Source organism: Pteropus medius, unplaced genomic scaffold, assembly GCF_902729225.1.
Source record: "Pteropus medius unplaced genomic scaffold, Ma_sr-lr_union100, whole genome shotgun sequence".
Classification (NCBI taxonomy): domain Eukaryota; kingdom Metazoa; phylum Chordata; class Mammalia; order Chiroptera; family Pteropodidae; genus Pteropus; species Pteropus medius.
This window is the reverse complement of record NW_024349804.1, coordinates 3,950,561-3,974,382: the sequence shown is the minus strand read 5'-3', so window position 1 is coordinate 3,974,382 and position 23,822 is coordinate 3,950,561. Positions and strand designations below refer to the sequence as shown.

The 23,822-nt window shown below is 36.6% G+C and overlaps 1 protein-coding gene across 4 annotated transcripts in view; it reads left to right on the top strand.

The window, feature by feature from the left end:
• The window catches only part of SLIT2 (slit guidance ligand 2), a 322,457-nt gene that overhangs the window by 262,251 nt on the left and 36,384 nt on the right, over window positions 1–23,822 (top strand). For all 4 annotated transcript variants that reach the window (XM_039838092.1, XM_039838093.1, XM_039838091.1 and 1 more), the window contains 4 exons: window positions 1,865–2,028; window positions 13,597–13,721; window positions 13,844–13,941; window positions 15,237–15,376. In XM_039838092.1, coding sequence (XP_039694026.1) covers window positions 1,865–2,028; window positions 13,597–13,721; window positions 13,844–13,941; window positions 15,237–15,376 — 527 coding nt within the window. The remainder of the gene's footprint in view (window positions 1–1,864; window positions 2,029–13,596; window positions 13,722–13,843; window positions 13,942–15,236; window positions 15,377–23,822) is intronic.

Genomic DNA, 23,822 nt, shown 5'->3' with positions numbered 1-23,822 from the left:
AGAAAATTGGGAAAGGGGGATGGGCAGAGAATAGCAGCTAATAGTCAATCGTGCTGTATCTGAATTCGCCTTATGGGGGCTGTGTGATCAATGCAGGATTTCGCGCATCTGACTGGTGCTTACAGTTAATATTCCTTCTACTAAACTGTTAGGTTCCAGGAGGCGAGACCTCCATCTTTTCATATTTGAGCCCCAGCACCTACCTCAAAGTCAATGTCAGGGCCAGTCCTCTAAAAGCTCCAGGGATGTCATTTGCCTGAGATACACTGTTAATTAAACCAGAAGTTCAGGGCTGCAAGACTGGTACTATCTGGCAGAGACTGCAGCATAAAGAAGGATGTGGCCATCCATCCGCCAGTGTTAGGGCGATGAGTCACAAAAGGCTGCATGGGAAAGGTGTTGCTTGAACTAAATAGAACTCCCTTTATCTGACCAATCCCACTAACAGTGAAAGTAATCTGAATCTTCTTTGTCATGTATCCTATTTGGTCATGTATTCCATTTATGCATTTGTCTTTTACTCCTCAGGTTATAAAAAGCCCTACCCTATTCACATTTTCCACTGTGCCCCCTGACATAATAAGGACCAAGTAAATGTCAGTAAAAATGAGATCAAATTACTCAAAGACATAATTTTGCTCATTTTTAATTTAGAAGAAGGGTTAGAATCTGGCATATATATGGGAATAAAATTTACTACACTCCAATTCTTGGTTAGAGTTGGGCATTAAAACTACTACAATATAAAGTATTACTGTTTTATAAACCTATTTGGGGGGTTTTCTAATAGACGAGTAAGACTGGTATTGCCTTAACTGTAGACCTAAAAACATTACTAATCTGACGTTAATTATAAATTAGAATTAATCAGTTTTTAAATACCACTTTATGTATTCCTTGTGCTCAGATTTGGCAGTTTTACGAACCCATTGGTTAACTTCTTTGACCTCAGTTTCTTAATCTGTAAAATGGGTTAATAATATTGCCCTCAGAGGGTTGCTATTTTGCATAAAATGAGGTAATTCATGTAAATAAATGGCTTAGCACGGTTCTTGCATATTGTAATGATGTAATAAGTGTTAACTATTATCTTGAGTACTTTCTCTATTGCTACTACTGCTTGTGTGAATAGGAACCAAAGTTCTAAAATGAAAGACTTTGTAAAGGGACAGACATCCAGTGACAGTCTAAATCAGCTCAGCGAGCTAACTGTGCATCTTTATTACCTCGCGCACTTTCTTAGCTTTGCCCTTTGTACTTACTGGATCTTTTCACTCTGAAACATTCTTCTCAGCCTATCTTCTCCCACTATCTAAATGCTTAGAGATTTTTAGCCACCAGTCCCCGCTCTTTTCACAGCCATCGTGTAAATTCTTCTAGGAGAGCACTTCTAAGTGAAATCCATTCGCACATATGAGTATACGTTAATCTCCTTTGTAGAGGAGTCTTCCTGTGTAGCAGTTAAAAATAACCTGGTTTTCATGTCTGGGTCCCCAGAATCTGCCGTAGTGATTGACTTCCCATTAAATAGTTGGTGAATGAAGGGAAGTATTAATCTGCACTGAGAGTGTGCTTACATCCAATATAAACCTGTCCCTGGAAATATAAGACGACCTTTTTAATTCCGATAAGTGTGTGAACACTAGGAACAACTCACTTAATCTCAGTTGCACTAATTCAGGAAAATGGATAATCCCAATGTCTCCATTTTCTCTGAAATTGTTTTCACTAATAAATCCATAGAGATTTTCTACTGAGCATCGTTTGGAGTTATGTTCCCTTAGGAAATAACCATAATCTCATGCGTGTGTGTGTCTGTATGTGTGTGTGTGCACACGATGTGCTTTTTGGTGGTGTTTTCCAGAGCAATTGGAGCCAACCCTCTCTACTGCGACTGTAACATGCAGTGGTTATCCGACTGGGTGAAGTCAGAATATAAAGAACCGGGAATCGCTCGTTGTGCTGGTCCCGGAGAAATGGCAGATAAACTGTTACTCACAACTCCCTCCAAAAAATTTACATGTCAAGGTAAGGTTTTTAATTTTTCATATTTCTGTCAATAACAATTCACTGTATTAATTTCAAAAGAAAAATAATAATAATTTGCCACTGGACCTCAAAGGTATAGACGAAAAGCACCAGTAACTAATCGCTGTTTCCACCTGTGCTTGGACGAGACAGGGCACTTAGTTACCTGAGTCATGAATTACTCAGGAGCCCAAGTAATGAAGTAGGCTGTTCAAATAAATTGCAGAAATAGTCTACTGGAAATGACTAAGTTTTCTTGAAAACGCATGAAGAATAGAGTACACGATTTCTGGAAATTCTTCTTATAGCCTCTAACAAGTGAAATATTTTGCTTTTGCTTCATCTGAACATATGCCCTGCTTCTAGGGCTGCCAGGGCCCTGTGGCTTCCTGCTGCCAGGTAAGGAGACATGAGCCCTCCCGCGTGTCGGGCCAACCCTTCCGACCTGCCTCGTGTGCTGCCATCTTCCTGTGTTAGCGTGGCTCTTTCTTCTTTGTTTGTTTCCTCTTTTCCCCTTCTTCGTTTTTTTGTACTTGTGAATTCAAAATAGTGTCTTAGAAACGAATATTTTCTTCTCTTATTACAAGTGCAATATATGCCTAACATAGAAAAGGTAAAGAATAGGAAAATAGAAACCATAAGAAACATTTTATTTCTGCAAGAACTAAAATGATTATCATTAATCACAATACCTAGAGATGAGCGCTATTAAATTTGTTTTGTCTGTCTATCCACAGTTACTAATCAAATGTATGAATTTAAGTTAATTACCAAAAGTGAGATAGAAGGTTTCTGTTATTCTTAATTTGTAGATTTTCAAGAGGGCCATTCATGTTTATGAAACATATTTTATGAACAAAACTAAATCCTAGGTAGCATGGAGCATAGACAAGTTTATGCTATGGTCTTGCCTTCCAAGGCTTGCAAACCTAGCTGAAAACGTAAGCTTGCAACATTTGGACATTTACGTAGGAAAAACGCATTTAAGGAGGTAATGTCGTGAAGTGGAACCATGGCCTGAATGTTGAAGCCCAGCCCATATTAGCCTGGGCTAAATGCCAGCTTTACTTTTCAATAGTTATGTAACTTTAGTTTAATAGTTTAGCCAGTCTGTGCCTCAGTTTCCTCATATGTAAGCAGCGACAATGATAGACAATAATACCTAAAAGGGTTTTGTTGGATGAGTTTTATATGTGGAATCCAAAAAAAAAGTTGATTTTCTAGAAACAAAGAACAGAAAGGTAGTTACTAGGGAATTTTAAATGTTATTTAAATTTAAATGTAAACAGAACAGTTGCTACAACAGGGCCTGGGATAAAGGGAAAATGGGGAGCTGTAGGTTAAAGGATTCAAGCTTTCAGTTACAAGAAAAAGCTCTGAGGACGGCATGTACAGCATGGTGGCTTAAGTTAATAATACGGTATCGTGTCCTTGAAATTTGCTAAGAGTAGATCTTGAACGTTTTCACGACACACAGAAGTTAGCTGTGTGAGAGGACAGATGTGTTAATCTTGGCGATCATTCCACAATATATATATATCTCAAATCATCGCTTAAAATTTATACCGTTGTATTTGTCAACTATTCCTCAATAAAGTTGGAAAAGAAGATTAGTTGAATGAATATATGTAAAACATGTTACCTTACACACTGGAGCACTCACTCTAGGTCAACTATTAATTTTATTATTATAACTTTTCGAAACCCAACAAAAATGATGTGGGATTCTCTACGATTTATTGGTTAAAGAAAGAATTTTCAAAAACCGTATTCTCTCCAAACATTTTGAACCTGGCATCTAATGCTTTTTTCCATAACTATAAATGGTAGCAAAATGTCATTTGTGGTGCATTGTAAAGTTTGACATTTTAAAACAAAACTCTTCCATTATTTTTTAAAATGTATTTGGTGGAATCTAAATAGAACAGCTAATTTTAAAAGAGACAAAAACAAGATTCCCTTTAATATTTTACACTGTCCTTTCTCCTTGAACTTCTGTTTTTCTCCTTAAATTTCTATTTCCAGTACCTCAGAGAAACGTATCGTTCTTTGTTACAAAAAATGTATATATCATTTGAATTTTTAAAATTTCCTGCCATCAAAAATCTGTGTGTTTTAAAATTTTTCTTTGAATTGAATCAGTTTCATTAATTCTCAAATATTGATTGGGACACCATTGCTAGTGAACAGTGTAATTATTTATCCACATTTTAACATTTTTACTAAAAATTGAAAGTAGAATTTTATTGGAAATGCCTCTCTGGGATAATGTGCATTGATTGCAAGAGGCTTTGCAAATAACCAGTATTTTAAAGTGTTCTTTTATGACCTAAGATGTTTCCTTGGAGCGGTGCCCCACGGTGAATGTCTGGTGGTAGACTGAGAGGAACACCATTCTTTGTAAAGTCATGTGATTGTCAAAAGGAAGGAGAAACTGGCAAAAAAGTTTAGTCCTAAGCATGGTAGTAGGCAGGATGGTTTTAGAGAGATTGTATGGGGAATTTGAGAAACCGCAAATCGATTCTATTACACGTCTTTGTGCCCAAGAATGCACTCACTCCATTTTGAAAAATGCTAGTGATTATCTTTATTTCTGAAAGGTCAGAGTTCTCTGGAGTTTTTAAAAAATATTTTATGATAACGCAAATTTGAGAAAAGCTACATACTTATATTCCATTCTTAGGGCATCCTAGTTCGCATTAATTTATTAAATGTTCCCAGAATCCAAACGCGTGCATGCATACGCGCACACTTATATACATAAATGTCTTTTTAACTCAAGATTTGTCGGAGTCAGTCCTGCCCTATAGAACTTTCTGCAGTAACGGTGACTGCTCGGTATCTGCAGTCTCCACTATGGGAGCCACTAGCTACGTGTTGTTGTTGAGCACTTAAAACTTGTCAAATGCAACTGGGGAACTGAATTTTAAATTTTATGTAAATTTAAATGTAAGTAGAACAGTCGCCACCAGGGCTCAGAGGAATCACGTGGAGGTCGGACGGCGGTGAAAGGTCCAGTGATGTAGATGCGTCTACGCCAGCTGTTTGGACAAGCGGGCAGGTGTGAAGACAGTGCTGCAGGTGGGCAGAAGCGCAGACACAGAGGGCGCTGGAGGGAAGGGCAGGACTGTGCCAGGAAGTGGGTGTGCTGACACTTGCTAATTGACAGATGGTGGCAGGCCCTAGATCTCTCAGCTCAGTAGTGGCAGTTTAGCTTCATATTCTCTGAGTTACCAAAGCAACAGATTACATCTATTTCAAGGTGTACCCTAAACCGGATAGCAAGCCGCATGGGCGTAAGCCAGCGGGCAAGCAGTATAGACATTCGGAACTCAACAAATGTAATGTAGTTGCATTTAGCAGACTTTAGGATTTAGGACTCAGTTTCTCTATACCTTAGTATAATTTTAGAGTGATGGCAAGTATTGAAACTCATAATGACTCAGCATTTGTCAAATTATTGTGAGATTTCATTATCTTAAGACTCTGCTAGTTTAAGATTTATAACAATTCAGACAGCAATATTACTACTGCTACTATTACTACTACTAATAGCAATAATATAAAAATAATAATAATGATAACATAATAAAAAGAACAACTAATTTGTATTGAGCAGTTTGCATTGTGTTGAGAATTTTACAGATACTTATCTCTCTTAATTTCTGCATCATTCTTTTAGTAGGCACTATTATTTCTCCCCTTGAGAGATGAAATACTGTAATTTAGGGAAATTAAGTAATTAATTCAAAATCTCTCAGCTGCCAAGTGAAGGAGCCAGAAGTAGAACTCTGACTCTCTGACCATAGAGCTTGCCTCTCAAGTTTACTTTCTAATTTTCAATAAAAATATTCTCAAAACAAATTATCAATATAAATGATTGTCACCCTACTATTAAAACATACTTAGGAAATGAAAGTCGTGAACCTCTCTCACACACTTTGCTAGAAATATTTACTTATGATAAATGGCTTGGTATAAGGCAAGTTATCCTAATCTATTAATTAAAATAATTCAGTCCATGAAATCTGAGTACTGTGTTTCAGAGCTTACATACCTTATGAGCTTAAAAGCAATAAAATGAAGCTTCTTTAAATATTTTATAATTTGAGTTTTTTATATTTTAATGTAGCTTTTCCCATAGTCATGCCAGTTTAATGTATTTTATTTTATTTTATGTGTTTTATTTTTGAAATTACATATTCACAAATCTTAGGATTTATATACTCCTAAAATCTGTAAATATGTAATTTCAAATGACAGCAGGAAGGTGAATATTATTTATTTGAAGACATGTTTACATAGCTATATTTAAATATACTTTAAAGGTTTTCTCTGCTAGGAAAGGCTGTGCTATTACTTCGAGTAATTAATTCTTTCAAAACGATTTTCACTCTACAGTTTTTAAAAGTATTTTTTTTATAGTATAATCTCATAGTTTCAGTGGACAACAGAAATAAATGAACTGGATAAAATAGATTATCAGAGCATATTTAATTAACACCCAGATTAGAACATTCTTGAGTGGGAAGCAGGTATTAGTGACTGGTCTTTATAAGCCACATGTCCCATCCTCGTCTTTTAATATCAGATGAAATGAGAATGATTAAGCATTCCACAGTGAAGCAGAGATTTTTGCCCCATCCAGGTTTTCATTGAGAAAGTCAGCATGGAATGCAGAATAGTGCTAATTTCTAATGTTGTTCTCAGTTCGAGAAGATTTAGCTATTCAAACAGCTAACTTTCTCATGTTTAAATTGACAGACATTTATTCAACACTTAAATATGCTAAGGAACGAGCTCTCTAATGGAAATGAACTATATATTCCTTCTTTCATTCAACAAGTATTACGTGACTTCCTGTTAAGCACCAGGCACAGTTCCAAAGTGCTAAGAACATAACAATAAACAAGGCATAAAAAGCACAACCCTGTCATAATAGTGCTGAGATTCTACTGATAGATAGGTTTGAGTAGATAATTCTGAATCAGTATGGAGGTTTAGTGATTGAAAAAAAGAGATATATGATATTAATAATATTCACACCAAATTATGGAATTGCAACTGAAACCCCCAGGTCTGTCAGGCCATCAGAAGATTCTTATAGTGAGTCAAGTGAGTAACTGAGAAGGGAGCACAGAAAAGGAGGAGATGCCCCAATGGGCATGTGTCTGGAGAGGCAGAGATATGGTCTCCAGGTACTCAGTTACTTCTCTTGGAAAGGCCAGCTGAAAGGGTCAGAGGCCTCTTTTAGATATCCCAAGATGTTCACCAGTTTACCATCACACGGTCGATCTCTTCCTCTAATTTAATGTTAAAAATCTTCTGGATTCTGCAATCCCTGAGGAAAATTCCACAGCTTTCAGCAATATTTCAACATTGTTAGATTGTCATTTGTCTCAGCAAGATCAACATCCTCCTTTTGGGGGCAGTTCTTAACAAGCTTGAGGTCTTTTGTTTTATGTCAAATTTATTGGTTGGCATTATCTTTAGTCATTAATTAAAGTATGAAGGCAATTAGATAATTTAGCTCAAATTAGAAATAATGAAAAATTCACTAGTTAGATAAGCTTCGAAGTAGTATTTGGAACATTTTTTTTTTCCTACATTTTCAGATTTAGTATCACTATCACGTAGTTATAACTTTGAAATAACCTTAGCTTTTGAGAATTATGATTTGCCCACTGGCTAAAGCAAATATTCAAATTTGTATATAGTTACTTTCCAAAACACCATCTTTAAAAAACAAATGAGGATAATTTTTTATTATACTTCTTAAATCTTAAAACATTTAAATTTTTGCCGACATTTATTTTAATAAGTCATGAGAACCAATGATTAATATTCTGTTCTTAAATATTTTACATCCGTATTTCTCTGATTCGATAATTCCGTAAACTAATTGTTGCTATTTTCTATTTAAATGTGACTCAAGAAATTCATTTACTGGCCTAAGGTCATGTGTGTATATAGAAAGTGGCCAAGCCAGGTGATCCCAGAGGTGTACCATCCAGCCTTTGTGGTTTTGTTTAACCATTTATATAATGCACATTTATACCCTCAGTCACCTGGTGACCATCTCTCTAGTGAAATCATAGGGATACCAGCTTCTTCCACCTTGCCAATTTCAATGGCTTCTCTTCTCCCTTTTCATCTTAAATAGTGGTGCCCACTGTTCCTTCTCATACATTCTGTTTGCCTCTTTCTTCATCCCTGTGTTGACACTTCTTACTGACTCTTTAATATTGATATATGTGGTATCCTCTCCATATTAAATGCATTGCTTTCAACTCCATGGCTTCAGATATCTAGCCATGACTTCTCTTATGAACTTCAGATTTATATTTTCACTCACTTAGTGAATTCTTCCTTCTTGACGGCTTGCAGAAACTTAAAACACATTTTTTCAAAACATACATTTCCGTTACCCACATCCTCTTACGACTACGTTCCATACTTGATACAAATGTGCCTCTACTACTGAACTACTGAAGTTGTTCTAGAAACTCGAGCATTTCATGGCTTTGAACTCTCAAAACTTAGCCTGGAGTCTGTAGTAGATCCTCAGTAAGTATTTGATAAATGAATGTAACAATGATGGAATGTTAAAATATGTGACTGATATTCATGCTTAAGAAATGTAATAACATCATATTAAGTGGACTGCATAATCTTTGATTTTAAATAAAAATCCCCTCTTAATTATGCCCAACCTCAAATATCTCCTACACTTTTTTCTGAGTTGTCTTTGGTGTACCTGTGACTTTTTACAAGAGCAGTGCTAGAAGATTTTGTTATTTGACTTGTGTTTCCAAGGGATGCCAGAAAGAAGGCAGACTCTGGGGTAGAGTTAGAAATTTGTGTCTGGAGCTTTTAGTCATAAATCAAAGTGAGAAACAATTCTCAATGGGTGGCAATGTTGGTGTCAGGTGCATAGCTAGTGATTTGAGTCAAGTAAGCAAGTCTGTCTACAAGCTTTAACGGATTTGAGGTCCGGCGGTTCTTCCATTAAAGATTAAAGTAACTGACAAAGACAAATTGTTAACCAAACTTTCTTCTCAGTTCCCCCTTTGAATTATTAAGCTAAACACACCTCCAGTGCAGATAGCTGATGCTCGAAGGCTCTCTCAAATCAAGACCAAATCTTAAATCAGTCTAGTTAGTCTGCACTGGCCTCTTTCATTTTAGTGGCAGTAATGAAAACCTATAGTGCTAGTGCTAGATTTATCTTCTCCTCCGTGACACACATCTTATGAGGGCCAATATTTTGGCAATCATTTAACATTTCTTGGAACCAGTCAGCTTTGGGAAGGAGGAAAGATCGAAGATCGGCAAAGTTGTATCAGCAAGCAGGCTGTAGTTCCTTACCAAGTAGCTATGCAAGAGGAAAAGAGACTCTCTCCTCGTCAGTGGCGTACAGTTATTTCTGGTGGTTTCCATACCATATTTAAAAATCAAAGTTGCACTCCTTAAAAGTGTAAAACCATTAACTCTGGGTGGGTATCGTTACCCACTGGGTAATTATCTTTTGGTGTAACCACTTCTGTTCCCCCAAGGTTTTGATAATAACAGCCCCTACAGCTTCCCCAAATGTCAGCGATTCCTGGCATAGACAGAAGGTACTTAGTGAACCTGCGATGAATGAATAAATGGCAAGCTCTAATGTGCCTTTGTCTGTGTTAAATTTGAGTAAATTTGGGTGTTTCTCCTTTTAAGTGAATCAGTTATATCCCCCCAACTTCCACCCAACACCTTAGCTTCTTTGGAAGTCGAGGAAAGAGTGTCCAAATTCACTGTGGCTTCTGTGCTTGTTCTCACTGTATGACATATTCAACATCCATTAGTATCTCATTTAATACTGAAAACAACCCATTGAGATGGCTGCTATTATTCTCCTAACTCCACACACTTAAGTTACAAATCTAGGTTACTAACTTGGGGTGAAGGACTTCAGATTTTCTCTCTGAGATTGCTATGCATTGTGCTCATTCCTATTTCTGAACATCTTCTCTTCATCTGGGACTGACCAAGTGTGAAAATCCTACAAGTGCCGGTTTGCTTCTAGAGAGCTGTGCTATCTCTTATACTATTTCATTATGACTTTTTTTTTTAGCATGTCCATTTAACTCTGATACCATTACTTTATTATAGAAACAGAGGTATTATATAATTCCCTTTGAATAAGAACTTTGCAGGAAGGGATCTCAAAGAAAGTGTCCTGGGTGAAAAATGAATCACAAATTGATGACAAGCAGGTGACGGAAGATAGTTTCAGCAGAGGAGCAAAATATGGGTGGGAAGTGAATGAGAGAACCAGATACAAGAGATAGTTAACCCTAGAGCAACATGAGTTTGAACCGCATGGGCCCACCTATGCCTGGACTTTTTCCTATAAATACCTTGGGAGTCTGAGGATGCAGAGGGCAGACTGCATTGATCTGTGCCATTTTAAATAGGGGACTTGAGTGTCTGCAGGTTGTGCTATTATCTGGGAGTCCTGCAACCAATCCCCCGAGGTTACTGAAGGACAATTTAAGTTTTGAGGGAGTCAGAAGTTATATGTGGATTTTCAACTGTTGGGGATCAGCGCCCCTAATGTTACCGAGTTCTTCAAGGGTCAGCTGTAGTTCTGAAGGGCTAAAGTATAGAAATAAGAAGGTTTAGATAAACCAGTAGACATAAAAACCACATTATAAGAAGGATGTTCAATTAGATGTAATTATAATCTAAATAAAGTAGAAAAGGGGATTATAGTATTCTGAGGCATTTGGACACATCGGGATGCTGCTATTTGGAATTTATACAACTTATAAATATCTTTTGAATTATCATTCACTCATACTTGGGTACTAGAAATAATAAATTATCATCAAAGAATTGACTGTAAAAGGATTTGAATAAAGGAGAAGCAAATAGAATGGTAGCTGTTGTAGTCAACTTTATCATCCTGAAGGAATTAGAATTCAGTGTTTTGCTGTATATTCCCAATCCTGATGTCACCAAGACAGTCTAGGTTTAAGCCGTTTTTAGAAGAGGCCCATCTACATGGGAAAGCTTTTTTTTTATTTTGCTTTCTTTACCTAAATTGAATATATACAAGGAGGCAATGATCTCCCTTCATATTCTAATAAGAAGTCACAGACACTGAAAATAATTGAACAGAATTAGCTCTATTTGGTCCTGGAAAAAAGTGGAGAAATTAGATAGTGCTTATTAATCAGATATGGTTCAGCAGATATTTATTACATAAAGCCGACTATGTATTACACTGATAAGAACTATTTTAGCCTGGCAATTTTGTTACCTGCATACTCTACTAAATCTCAAAATCTATGGATATATCTAGTTCTTTTTTTTCCCTAAAACAATCTCTAGCTTCTCATTCAAATAATCAAACATAATTTTTGAAAAATGTCACATTCCATACAATAAACTTAGAAACTGTCAACCCTGAACCCCTCTGTTCAAACCGCAGTCTCACAAGGTTGAAAGCACAGAAACAGACAAAAGACAGTTTTTCTCAAGGTCTTGGTAAGTGGCCAGATGAGTGTTTACAGCCCTTGCATTTGCTGACGTGCTGGTTTGCTGCTGTCCGTTCTTAGCTGCTTTATCCTACGCCTTTGATCAAAATCAGATTCTTGTTGTCTTCTAGCCTAGCTGAGGGATCCATTACCAGTTAGGTATTTCCTTTTCTATTGATGATTCTAAGCATGATAACTTTAGCAAATACAAAGTCATGTATTGTGGAGTATTAATTTAACTGAACGACTTTAACTGCCACCATTCATTTCTCTCCAGTGAATAGCTAGATTTTTGTCCTTAATTGATAAATAAATTAGGAGGGGGATGAGAAATTAAATTTCTATGAGAATCGCCTCAGCGTTAATCCCAGCAATTTTGCAGCTGTAATTTGATATAGAGACCGAATTATTTATTCTGGTACCAAGAAAAAGTGAAGGGGACATTGCCAAGGCCTCCCTTAGTGACACAATCCTTCCCATTAACATAATCATCCCCGGAACTGTCATCTATTTCAAATGATTAAAGAAAGAAGAATCTCTATGTAGATATATTTCAGGGTTTTTTGTTAATAGAAAACACTGAACATAACAGAGCACTATCCTCATTTTGATTTTTACTGCAAAACCATTATATGAATATGTCGGGTACTTCCCGGGATGAGGAAATACTTAGGTATGAAGAGTTTTTATGGCCTCCATGTTAACTCGCATTCCCTTTCATACATGAGTTTCTGTCAGTAGACTAACAACTCAGAAACGTAAACTCTAATCTGTAAAAAATTTGATGAAAGGTAGTTATATGAGCAGAAGTCATACAAGCATTTGGGTGGAGGCATCTTAGAAGGTCAGAGCAGTGATGATGGAGGGAAAACATGTCATACAATTGACAGATAACTTTGCCAGAAGTGAAGTTTGATGAAACAAGCAATTGGAATTATCACTGCTGTTTCAATGAAGCTAAAGTACCACGGAGAGACTGGTGATAATGGCACCATAATTAATGCTTATGTTATGAAATATTTGTATTCTATATGTAAAGATGTCACTCTGGCAGAGTGTCCTCATGAGACAGCTGCTAAAAGGCGGTCTAGTGAGCTCTCACAATGCAAAAAGCAGCATCAGTGGAACATAATTCTGTTGAGGACGGTATAATTTCTACATTGTTAGCCATTTACGGAATAAATATATGCAACCAAAGGAAAATGGCTGCCGCCGAATCTGTTTTTAAGCCAGACCTTTTATGGGTCATGAGTTTTTTAAAATGCGTATCCCAAAAAGTGGTATTGCAAGTGGAGGTAGTTTCAATGGTATGTCTTTCTGGGAGAAGAAGATAGAGAAATTTCGCCCATCACATGCCTGTGCTAATGTGCTAACACACGTTCCCAAATGAATGTGAGGGGGAACATAATGAGATTACATTTCTGGTTTATTTCTATATGCATAAAAAGGGCACCATTTTGTATCTCCCGCATGAAAATAACACTACTGAACTAATATTATCACGGCAGTTGCATACTATTATATATTTAACCAGTAAATGTATATTTTAACTGATGAATTTTTACCTATTTATAAAACTCACCCACTCATCTCCCAACACACACACACACATGCACACGCACACGCACGCACACGCACGAGTCCTCTTTGGGATGGTTGACATGTATTTCCATGACAGCTGGCTGAGTTTAAGGTGTAAGCAGTGGTCCTGGAACTCACCCACAAGCTAGTTGACCCATGAGGGGACTGACTCTGTGACATTGGCATTATTAACATCAGATGCTAAGCACGTAAGGTCATCACCCAGAGCCCCACTCTGATGTTGATGTCCCCCCAGTCCCTGTCAACATGACAGCCTCCTGTTGGGTTCTCGAACACAATATGATGATCCTGATTTCTGGTTTTGTCGTGGAAGAGAAGCACATGCAGATATGTGACCAATAATAATTTTTACATAAAATGTACTGTTACAGTAAGGCGTTGGAATAACTTTAACAGAATTAAACATAGAAAGCCTTATTTTCTCATTCTGTTGATGAATTTGTAGGTCCCGTGGATGTCAGTATTCTAGCTAAATGCAACCCCTGCCTATCAAACCCGTGTAAGAACGACGGCACCTGTAACAACGACCCAGTGGAGTTCTACCGCTGCACCTGCCCGTACGGTTTCAAGGTAAGTAGGAGCTGTTGTGGGACCCGTTATATGCATCCATCGCTTTCCTTGGTGGGTCCATGTTATTTTATTGTGCTGACAACTTCTTTACACTCGACTCTACTTGGCCACTCCTTTTCCAGGGGCAGGACTGCGATGTCCCAATTCACGCATGCATCAGTAACCCGTGTAAACATGGAGGAACGTGCCACTTAAAAGAAGGAGAAAAAGATGGATTCTGGTAGGTCATTAGTCTGTGATCTTCTGTGTCTGAAATAGTGGAGCAAGTATAACTAAGCACACATGCATTTCCTTTTCTAAATCCAGTGACATTATTTTAAAGAGAATGCCAGAAATCTGTTCATAGGGACAATGTGTATTAGTTTCTCTCTGAGATATTGCAATGTAAAACAAACGGAGTCATTGCAGTATTCTTAGCTCAGGATGCTACAAAATCAGGAAATTTAAACACACACATGCACACATTAGGATTAATCAAGTCAGGTTAGGTCAAGACAAAGTAATGGCTCTATTATGCTAATTAATAGTCAACTAGCCTCCTACTGCAAGTCATATATTCATCTGTTGTTTGTGTATTGCTTTAAAGACAGTGTGTAATGATAAGATGTAGGTCCCAGTGAAAGAGAAAATTAATGATTCATTTCCAACCCACAATATGAGTAGACAAACATGCTGTGAACATTTTTAATCTGGAGTTATTTAATCATACAGTACAATTACTTCAGATGTACTTCATGAATTATGAATAGACTTCTTATAATGACACTAATAATTTCACATAAGAATGCTAATGTACTACTAAAGCTTGTTAGAAATATCACTTTGTATAATAAATATGGTTCATTTCTGCATTCTGTTATGAAATGTTCTCTTTTACATCAGGACTTTTCAAGGATTATTCTGATGCCTATCAAGATTAAGTGTACAATGTTTTATGCCAGTGAAAAAATTTGCATTTGTTGAGACTTAAAGAGAACATTCACATTTTATAATTGCAAGGAAGACTAAATTTTATTTTCAGATTTCTTTTTTTGTTTTGAGACATAAAGAAAATTACACATAAGGTAGTAGTGTTGTAATGTTTTAAAATCAAAACCAGTTTCTCCTCACTTATAAGCAAAGAGGCGTGAATTATTTTATTAGAGTACAATTTAGGATTAAGATTACAAGGGCTGTAGAGTGAACTTTGCTTGTGTTTTGAACCAGCAAATATATTGTATTTATTGCCATATAGGATCATGGAGCCATTTGCCATCTTGTAGCCAGTATAAATTTATTTCTCAAATTCTTTCTGATTTGGGGGATATTACCTTAAATTGATGCTTACGACATGTCATTTAAAAGCTTTTTGAAAAGCAAATTCTTATAGTTAAACTTCTCTAATTGATGAGTGTTATTTAGTTTTTAAAATTTTTTTCAATATTTAGACCATATGGTTTTAAAATGCAGGGAGTTTTTTTTTGTTGTTTTTTTTTGTTTTTTGTTTTTTGCCTTTTTTTTCCCCTTGGCATTCAGGTGTATTTGTGCTGATGGATTTGAAGGAGAAAATTGCGAAGTCAATGTTGATGACTGTGAGGACAATGACTGTGAAAATAATTCTACCTGTGTTGATGGAATCAATAACTACACGTGCCTTTGCCCACCTGAGTACACAGGTAGGAAGAATAGAAAATGCTCTGCCATCAATCTGTGTATCTGAAAGCATCATCCTGCTACATATGTTTAGTAAACCATTTTATTTTTTGAAAACTGGTAGGTGTTTTGGACATTATGTGTAATGTAAATAATAGATAGATTAAAGATGATTTCGGCCAACTCAATTATTAAGACCTGCCACGCTCAGTCAGAAAGTCGTGCCATCCAGCAAAAATGAGTTATCACACTGAAGCTAGCAGTCTAATAACTGAATGGCATTTCCATACAAATCGCTTTTCCCGTGCAAACCAACCCACCAATACATAGATAAAAAGGGGGCATTTCTTTATGTAGTCGAAACATAACTAAGTGTCTGAGATTATTTGTATCTATACTTAATCCTTCACTGAGTGTTTTCCTCTATTAACTCATGTCCTTCAAATCTAACACAAATAATGAAATATTGAGCACTTTGAATAATCTTATGAGACCATCACCTTTTTTCTGACATTTTGTCTCTTGAGATGATACATCTCATAAGACTATCCAGCCTGCTTAATTTCATCTGGATAAGCCAATTTACTATACAGTCAACATCAAGTTTATGACTTGCCTATTATGTCAGAATATCTGTTTTGATTTATTTTCGTGGCTATGAATAAGAAATATTTTAGTTACAATCTTTTTTTTTAATAAGTCACTTAGTTTTAATGTTGATCAAGAGAAGGAGAACGCTATACACTTTATTTGTTAGAAAAAAATGGAGAAGTAGATTCTATCGTTCTAATCTGTTACCATTTTCGTCTTGCTGGGTATTTTTCATTAACTGCATTTATTTCCAGATAATTTAATACATAGATAAGGGTATCAGACGGTAAAATAACTATGTAGATGACTGAAGTTAACATCTCTAAACGTGAAAGATGAAATCACATCTGTATGATTAAGTGTCCCAGGGATTTATTGGAAAAGCATAGAAATGCAAGCTTTTATAGAATACCCAAACTTTGCATATGTACACACACACACACACACACACACACACACACACACAACCACACACACAACCCTTGAGTCTGGTAGAGAATTTGAGCATCCCTTGATATGTTGCATTAATAAAAAGTAGCAAGTAAACCCAACATGCACACATTCTGAAGCCCCTGGAGCTAACCTGAGAATTGAGTTTTGTTTTTTATTGGATGGGCTGATTTAGACTTGTACAAGGAGCCCAGTGTTTGCACTGAAATCTATTACCTAGATTTACCTAGATGGAATAGTTCTCTTTTCCCACCACTTGTTCTGATCATTATGGAAAGGGCTTAATTCACTGAATTCACTCTTTAAAACAATCTACTCTGACCCAGACAAACTGGACCCAAGCATTTCAAGCATACTTTGGCTAGCCGGTGAGATCCTGAGCGCAGCAACCAGGATTTTACCTCTGTCCTCTTATTGTTGACAACCAAGGCTTGAGAGCACTGCAGTATTCAGGCTCTTACGTGCCTTTTCAATGATCATTTACAGACGGTGGCAGATTCTTCTGAGTTGGCTTGGAGTGGTCCTCCTGCTTTGGCTTTAGATTTGCTATACTTTATTCCTTGTCCATTGCTTTTGAGTCTTTGTCTTGTCTTCTCACCCTTTATTTTCCAAGCTCCCTTCCTACACCTGATCCTCTTGAACACATGATTTCTCCACCTTAATGATTTGGTTCAGAGCGACTTCCTCTGAGAAGTATTACGAAGCCTCATCTCCCTATGTCAGATCTCTTTTTTCGCAACATCAAAAAAACTCAAAGCTTAGCAAAACTACTTTTTAGCCAAAATGTGACATCTATAAAAGCTATCATGTGGGAACCTGCCAAGACTATCTGTCAAGAGCCATTTGATTCTCAACAAGAACTGAGACTCTTTTAGTCTTTTTAAGCATAGCTATTGCGAATATCAGTTTGCCTCAATTTTGGCAAAGTATAAACGAAAATACTGAACTCAACAGAAACTTTATAGCATACAAAACAGGAAGATATTACCACTATAACTTCGGGCCGAGTCTTGTGGGGAATGAAGAGTTTGACGATTTGGCATTAGAACAAATATCTAAATGAAGCACGTTTGTAACTCATCTATTAACTGTAGTATTTTTGTCCATATGTGAAGTGAGCTCATTTACAAAATATCAAACAGCCATCTGCAGATTTTGAAATCAGTGGCACATAGTGGCCTTTAATTATAGGAAAGTATAAATTGGACTCTAGAGTTTTATATCCTGCTTTATCCAAGTCTGCAGTTAGGGAGGAATTTTCCTATAATGTGGCTGTATTGTTTTAGGTTTAAGTTTGCAATCTGATTAATGAGCATAAGATCTGGGAACAGAAACCCTGCTATGCTCAGGGAATATAATAATGTTGTCATTGTTTAAAAATCATTCAAGTCACAAGTTGCTTTCTGTTTGAAGATTTTTTTTTTTTTTAACTCTATACCCCAAAGGCATACAATGAGAAAGTGAACTCTTCAGTCAGAGCAAATAAAACTTCATGGAAAAATCTTGTAAATTATTATGGGAAAATGTTTTACATTTGGCATCCATGGCAGCAGTCAGAATGGATATATTGTTGTTAATGAAGAAAATTCAAGGAACTGAAAGCAATCTGACAGAGAAGTCATGATGTGATGGGCAGGCTATAAAACATGGCTACTAATGTTCAAAATAAAATGAACCATCATTGGGAAATTTATTAAATTTATTTAATCCACTGTAACCAACACATCACAGTAAATAGTTATTGATTTATTAGAGGACAAAACTCTCTGCCCTTTTCTGCTGTAGGGATTGACAACATAAATTTTAAGGGCCAATATTATTTTTCTATTATCTGACACTTGCAATACCCTTCCCATCCTAGTTATCAAAACTGAATTTTGCCAAAATTCAATCCATTACCTGTCCTAGTTGTATCATTTACGACTGTTGATTGCTAATATTCTTCAGACAAGGTTAATTTTTTTAAAGTTTCATTCACCATGATTCTAAGTTCAAATCACTATGCTAAGGATTAAGCAGGTAGGACTTTGGAACTGCTACACAAATAATTGAAAATTTTACTCCAGGGTTTTAATTTTAGCTTGAAAGATTGTGTTTGGGTTTTTTTTTTTAATCATTATTATATGTTTTCTAAAAATGAGGCATTTCTTGAAGGTAAATTTTCAAAGAATTCCTCAAATTACATAAGCTCGAAACCTTATAAAAATGAAAATTATAAATATGGCACCCCTGCCATGTTGAAAACTTGATGCCTTTTCTTAAGCTCTGCTATGAACTTAGACGTTGAATTGAAAAGTGTTTTTGTATGTTTCCTGAGAGTCAGAATCCCAAATCTGCTCCGTAAAGACTGATCTTAATTAACCCTATTCTCACGGGACCACATACAAAGATGAGACAAAATTGATCACAGTGTAAACCAGGCTTCACGGGATTACATAAATTCAATCAATGAAAGCTCCCATACCAGTTAGGCATGTAAACGCTTATAATATATTTTGCGGGGGGCGGGGGGGAATTCATTTTTAAATTAATCGAGAACATTTTAATTTTTCCGTTTTGTACCATTATCTCTTTGCTTTCCAAATCTCCAGTGCCCACATGCAAACCACTAAGGGCACATCTTAAAAAGTAAGGCTGCTGGTTAAGTCACCTGGTTTAGAGGCAGCTCTCTCGCCCCCCGTGATGGTGTTTACCTATTGCCTCATTTCCTCCATGTTTGTGCGTCTGGCCGGCTGTAGGTAAGAAACCCAAGCCTTGCTTCAGTTTGCTCTCTCACCCTTGGCTTCTCCGTTGTTAAATGCTATGCTTTAGCTTCACGTGCTCTGCTGTTGTATCGCAATGTAAAAAGTCTTTTGTCTCTTCTGTCTTTGTCGCTGCCAGCCGCTAATCTGAATGAGGTGGAAAAAGGTTAGTTGCCTTTTAAGTCTATTATGATTTCCGTTTTCATTTCCCTCTTTCTTTTAAAGCTGCATAGATTTCATTATGTGTACATGATAAAAGGAATGCTGACAAAATCTGAAATCTAGAATCGATATGTTGAATCGGTCATTCAGATCCTCGATGTATGAATAGCTGTGCCAAATGCTATAAAAAGGGCATCGGAAATGTGCATTACCAATTTCTAGAAGGCTGTGAAAGAAACCCTCTGTGTGGGAAGAAGGGGTGGCTAAAAAAAAAAAGAGTGATACTTTCTACTTTCTGCTTGTCTGTATGCTTTTACTTCTTTAAAGATATCATGAACATGAACTATTTTTACGATGGAAAATATAGGTCATTTAGGACATTAGATAGGCTATAGACAGAAAATTTGTTCAATAGTGGGATTTTTCCAATAATTTTAAACTAAAATCTTTAGTAATTTGAAACATGAACAACATTGAAAGGTGTCTACATTTATTAAAACATTTTATAAAATAAATATTACAAAGCCCAAGAAGTTGAATTGTAAAATAACATCGTCAGACTCATATTATAGTACATACATCGTGAGTGCTAGGCAGCATTTTTAAAGCACAGGAAGAGCTACATCTAATCATTGATGTCAATATGGTCCATGTGGCTCCTCAAATATGTCAGGGCCCAGGAAAGGATGTCTTAGAAGTGATTAGGGCAGTAGGCCTGTCTGAGGAATCATTTTGGAGTCTGTGACATTTTATCTGAAAGATTCAAGACTATTACTAATAACAACAAATTTTCACTCATTCTGCTGACCAAAAGTCTTCAAGAGCCAAATGCCAGCACCGCGTCCTAAAAGGAGCCCTGTGCGTGCTTGTCTTGACAGTTCCACTTACATGTGAAGCATTGACAGTAGGATTGATTATACGACCAACATGGAATACATTACATAGGAGCTCTCTCTTTCTCCTCTTGCTAAGGATTTCATTTCTTTCCATAGCATTGTTCAGGTGATTTACTGGTCGGTCACTTACTCTTACTCTGTACAGAGTCAAGTTGAAAAATATGAAAAACGTTTTCATATTTTACAATGTAAAAATACAGCTACAGCCCGTGCAGATCTCTGTGGGTTAATGCATGTGATACCGTTCTTGGCCAGATGTCATCCCTTCTTTTTACAAGTACTAAAGCAATTGGTGGCCTGTGGCAGGCATGTCTAAGGTCTGAGTCTGTCTCAGAAACACAATAGCAATTATTCTGTCACAGGAATATGCCCTTAAATCGCTCTGTATACTCTGGGGAGCAAGCTTGGCAGTACGAGCGTGTTTTGAGCCACCATGTGGTTTTACATGTTGATTAAATTTCATGATTATGTTTATGAAAGATATCTTTTATTTCCAAGAATCTGCTGCTGACTGAATTTGCTTTTAAAAGCAGTCTAACCATCCTGTTTTTTAATCCAAAATTTAACTAGAAATGAAATTTCAATTTCTTTACAGCACCAAAGGTAATTTTTTAAAATAAATTGAAGCTTCATAATTAGCTCCCATATTGTTAATTTAAAAGAATCCTGTAGATATAGACGATAAAGATTTGAGCAGTAACCTGTCTAAAACAATGAGAAAGCACCTACCCAAGGATATATACCCTGTAAATAGGAGTCCAGATGCAAACCAATGTCTAACTGACCCCAAGGTGTGCACTCTGATTTGGGGGCCTTCCACCAGAAGCAGTCCCTGCTTATCTGCTGCCATCTTCCAGGCTTGGACTCTTTCCACTTCCCACAGTGGCTCCAATTAGTCATTTATGCCAAACACGCTTGTCTTCTGCTGTCTCTTCAACTTGCTATACACAATGGTCCCTTATGCACATTTAAGAAAAATAAATTCAGGTGTAGACAAGCAGTCTATTTCATCTATATGTGAGAAAAATCGTATTAGGCCAATTGTACAGACCTAATCAATGCCTGTACGATTAATTAATTAATTCCCCTGATGAACTAAGGTGGCTTCCCTCACTTAGGGCAGGTGGGATACTGATGAATTTGTGTAGCTAATGGGAAAAGCTCAGGTTTCTCATCCTGGCACTAATATTTATCAACTCTGGGACCCCTCTCAGTCTTTTTTTTTTTTTTCTGTGAAACAGAGATAATGACATCTGTCCTACCTCACATAGATGTTTCAGAATAACATGGAAAAATGTATTGGAAAACATTTTAAAATGTTATATGTCTGTACCCCATAAATATCAGGGGCTGTTCTGTATGACAGCAGTAAGTTTTGCATCATTTAATTACAACCATCATCGCTACAGGGACCTGGTTTAGATGATCTGATGCCATTCTTGATGGCATGAGAATTCTAACGGGAATTTTGATAGAGAAAATTCCACAGGATGAAATTATATGTGTGAAGAAAATTTCTTTCCCCATATTTTTCAATATTATCTTTAAATTATTTTTTTTTTCATGCTCATTTCAAGTGGAAAGATTTTATTTAGGGATAAGTCTTTGGTTCTTTTACCTTCATTCTCTGAAGTGTAAGGAAATAGTAAATGCCGAAGAACGGATTTGGCTGTATTTTGGGGATTTCGTGTATATTTTTAATTTTCGTGATCTCTTTATAACAGTGACTCCACTGTTATTAATTCTGCCTTGAGATGTATGAGGTTTTTATATCAAAGTCAATATAGTTGCGACCATACCTACAGTCTGTTTTAACTCGAGAGAATTCTTTGGTGGCCTAATGATACTGTGTGGTTTGTGTTCACTTTCCAACCTTTCAAAGCAATCTTAAATGCCTTTGAATCTCAGAAAACATTTTAAAGATTCTTTTTTTTCCCTTCAGCTAATAGGCAGGGCCCATTGAGCCTAGAACAACAGCTTAGCTTAACCAAGCCTCATTCAATCTAATTTGGATTTATTTGTTTTGAAAACGAACTTAAATGTTTTTGCAGTTTCAATAGCTGTTGGAATTGGCTCCATTATTTAGTTCCAATGTTCCGAAGAAAAACACTTCTTTTTTTTGTTTATGGGGGTGGCTTTTCCATTTTAAAAATTCAAAAGATATTTATTGAAAAAATACCTTATGCAGGACATCGTGCTAAGCATTGGAAGTGATACAGAAATGCATAAAACATCACCCCTGTCTACCAGGCAGAAGCTTCGGCTTCTGTTCTGCACTACAGGTTCAGACGAGGTCAATTATTTTACCAGTGCAAAGCCACCGTTCCTCCTCATACCCCAAGAAAGTTAACAACATCACACAGTTACTTTACCAGTTTGCAAAGAGAAACACTCTTTTCTGAATGTGAAGACTAATCCAACTTTGGCAAACGACATTATGGGGCCCCTCATTTTATATTGTTTAGAACAAAAGTGAGAACATAAAATGGTTTTTATTGTTGGAAACATCTTAATATCCACATTTATATCATATTTTCTTGAGCTTTCCTATTTTGAATCGTGATTAACTTTACCTCATGAGGTTACTCTGTGGCCATGTCCCTCTGGTGCATGTGTCCTATTATGTGCACTTTGGGCACCAAGAGGACATGCATCAGTGGCTAATGTATCTTCAGGAATCCACAGCCCCTCAAGTTTAGTTCCATGTATTTCTATACTAATAACAGGATTTAATTAAGTTTAGAGAAATGGATGTGCTCTGGATGATTGCTTATTGATCACATTGTGAAGATCGATTATTTCTAATTGATAGAACAAATTTTAGGACAGTGAACACAAATAAGAAAGCCTCAGAGTATTAACAAGAATCTTCAGGAAGAGTTGGCTCTTTTTAGAAGAAAGAACTGGAAACACATGGTTCATAAGTAGCCTTTTACTTTCCGATGGAAATAAAGGCAACTGTTACCATCACCACTGAGAAAGGATACTGAATATTTAGATTGGAGGCTGGACATCTTCCCACGTGAATGTACCCTTGCGTTTGGGATTCAAAACTTGAGCAGAATATGTAACAAATAGTTCCAGCCTGGCTCAGCAAAAGAGGAGAAAATAGAAATACTTTTCTTTAAGATCGAATTCAATTAATCTGTCCTGGGATGACTCCCATAATCCCATCAGCTGTGTGCACCTTCTATTATAGTGCACCTCGCTGCTGCATTGCAAGGTCTGTGAGAGGAGACAGAATGTTTCTCTTTACACGAATAAAGAACAAAGGGGAAAGGTACAGTTTGTTTGTTTGTTTGTTTTTTGATAGGAATCAGATGGAATTTTTAAAACTGGATAATTAGAATCATCCAGCTCTATTTATCTTTACCTTTCTCAAACATGCCACTTTAGTTAGTGCTTATACTCACACTTCCTAGATTCCTGGGTTCATCCTCTCCATTTCGAATTGGGATTGTCATTATTTGGCAGATGACATTGTAGGAATATCTGAGTCAACAGGCTACCTATCCAGTCTATCCCGCATGGATGTACTTTAGGCTGGGATGTCAGACCACAAATCTGCTACCAATCTTCCTTATATTCTCTCTGCTTCCTTACATTGTCCCTTATGCCATCTGGGTCTC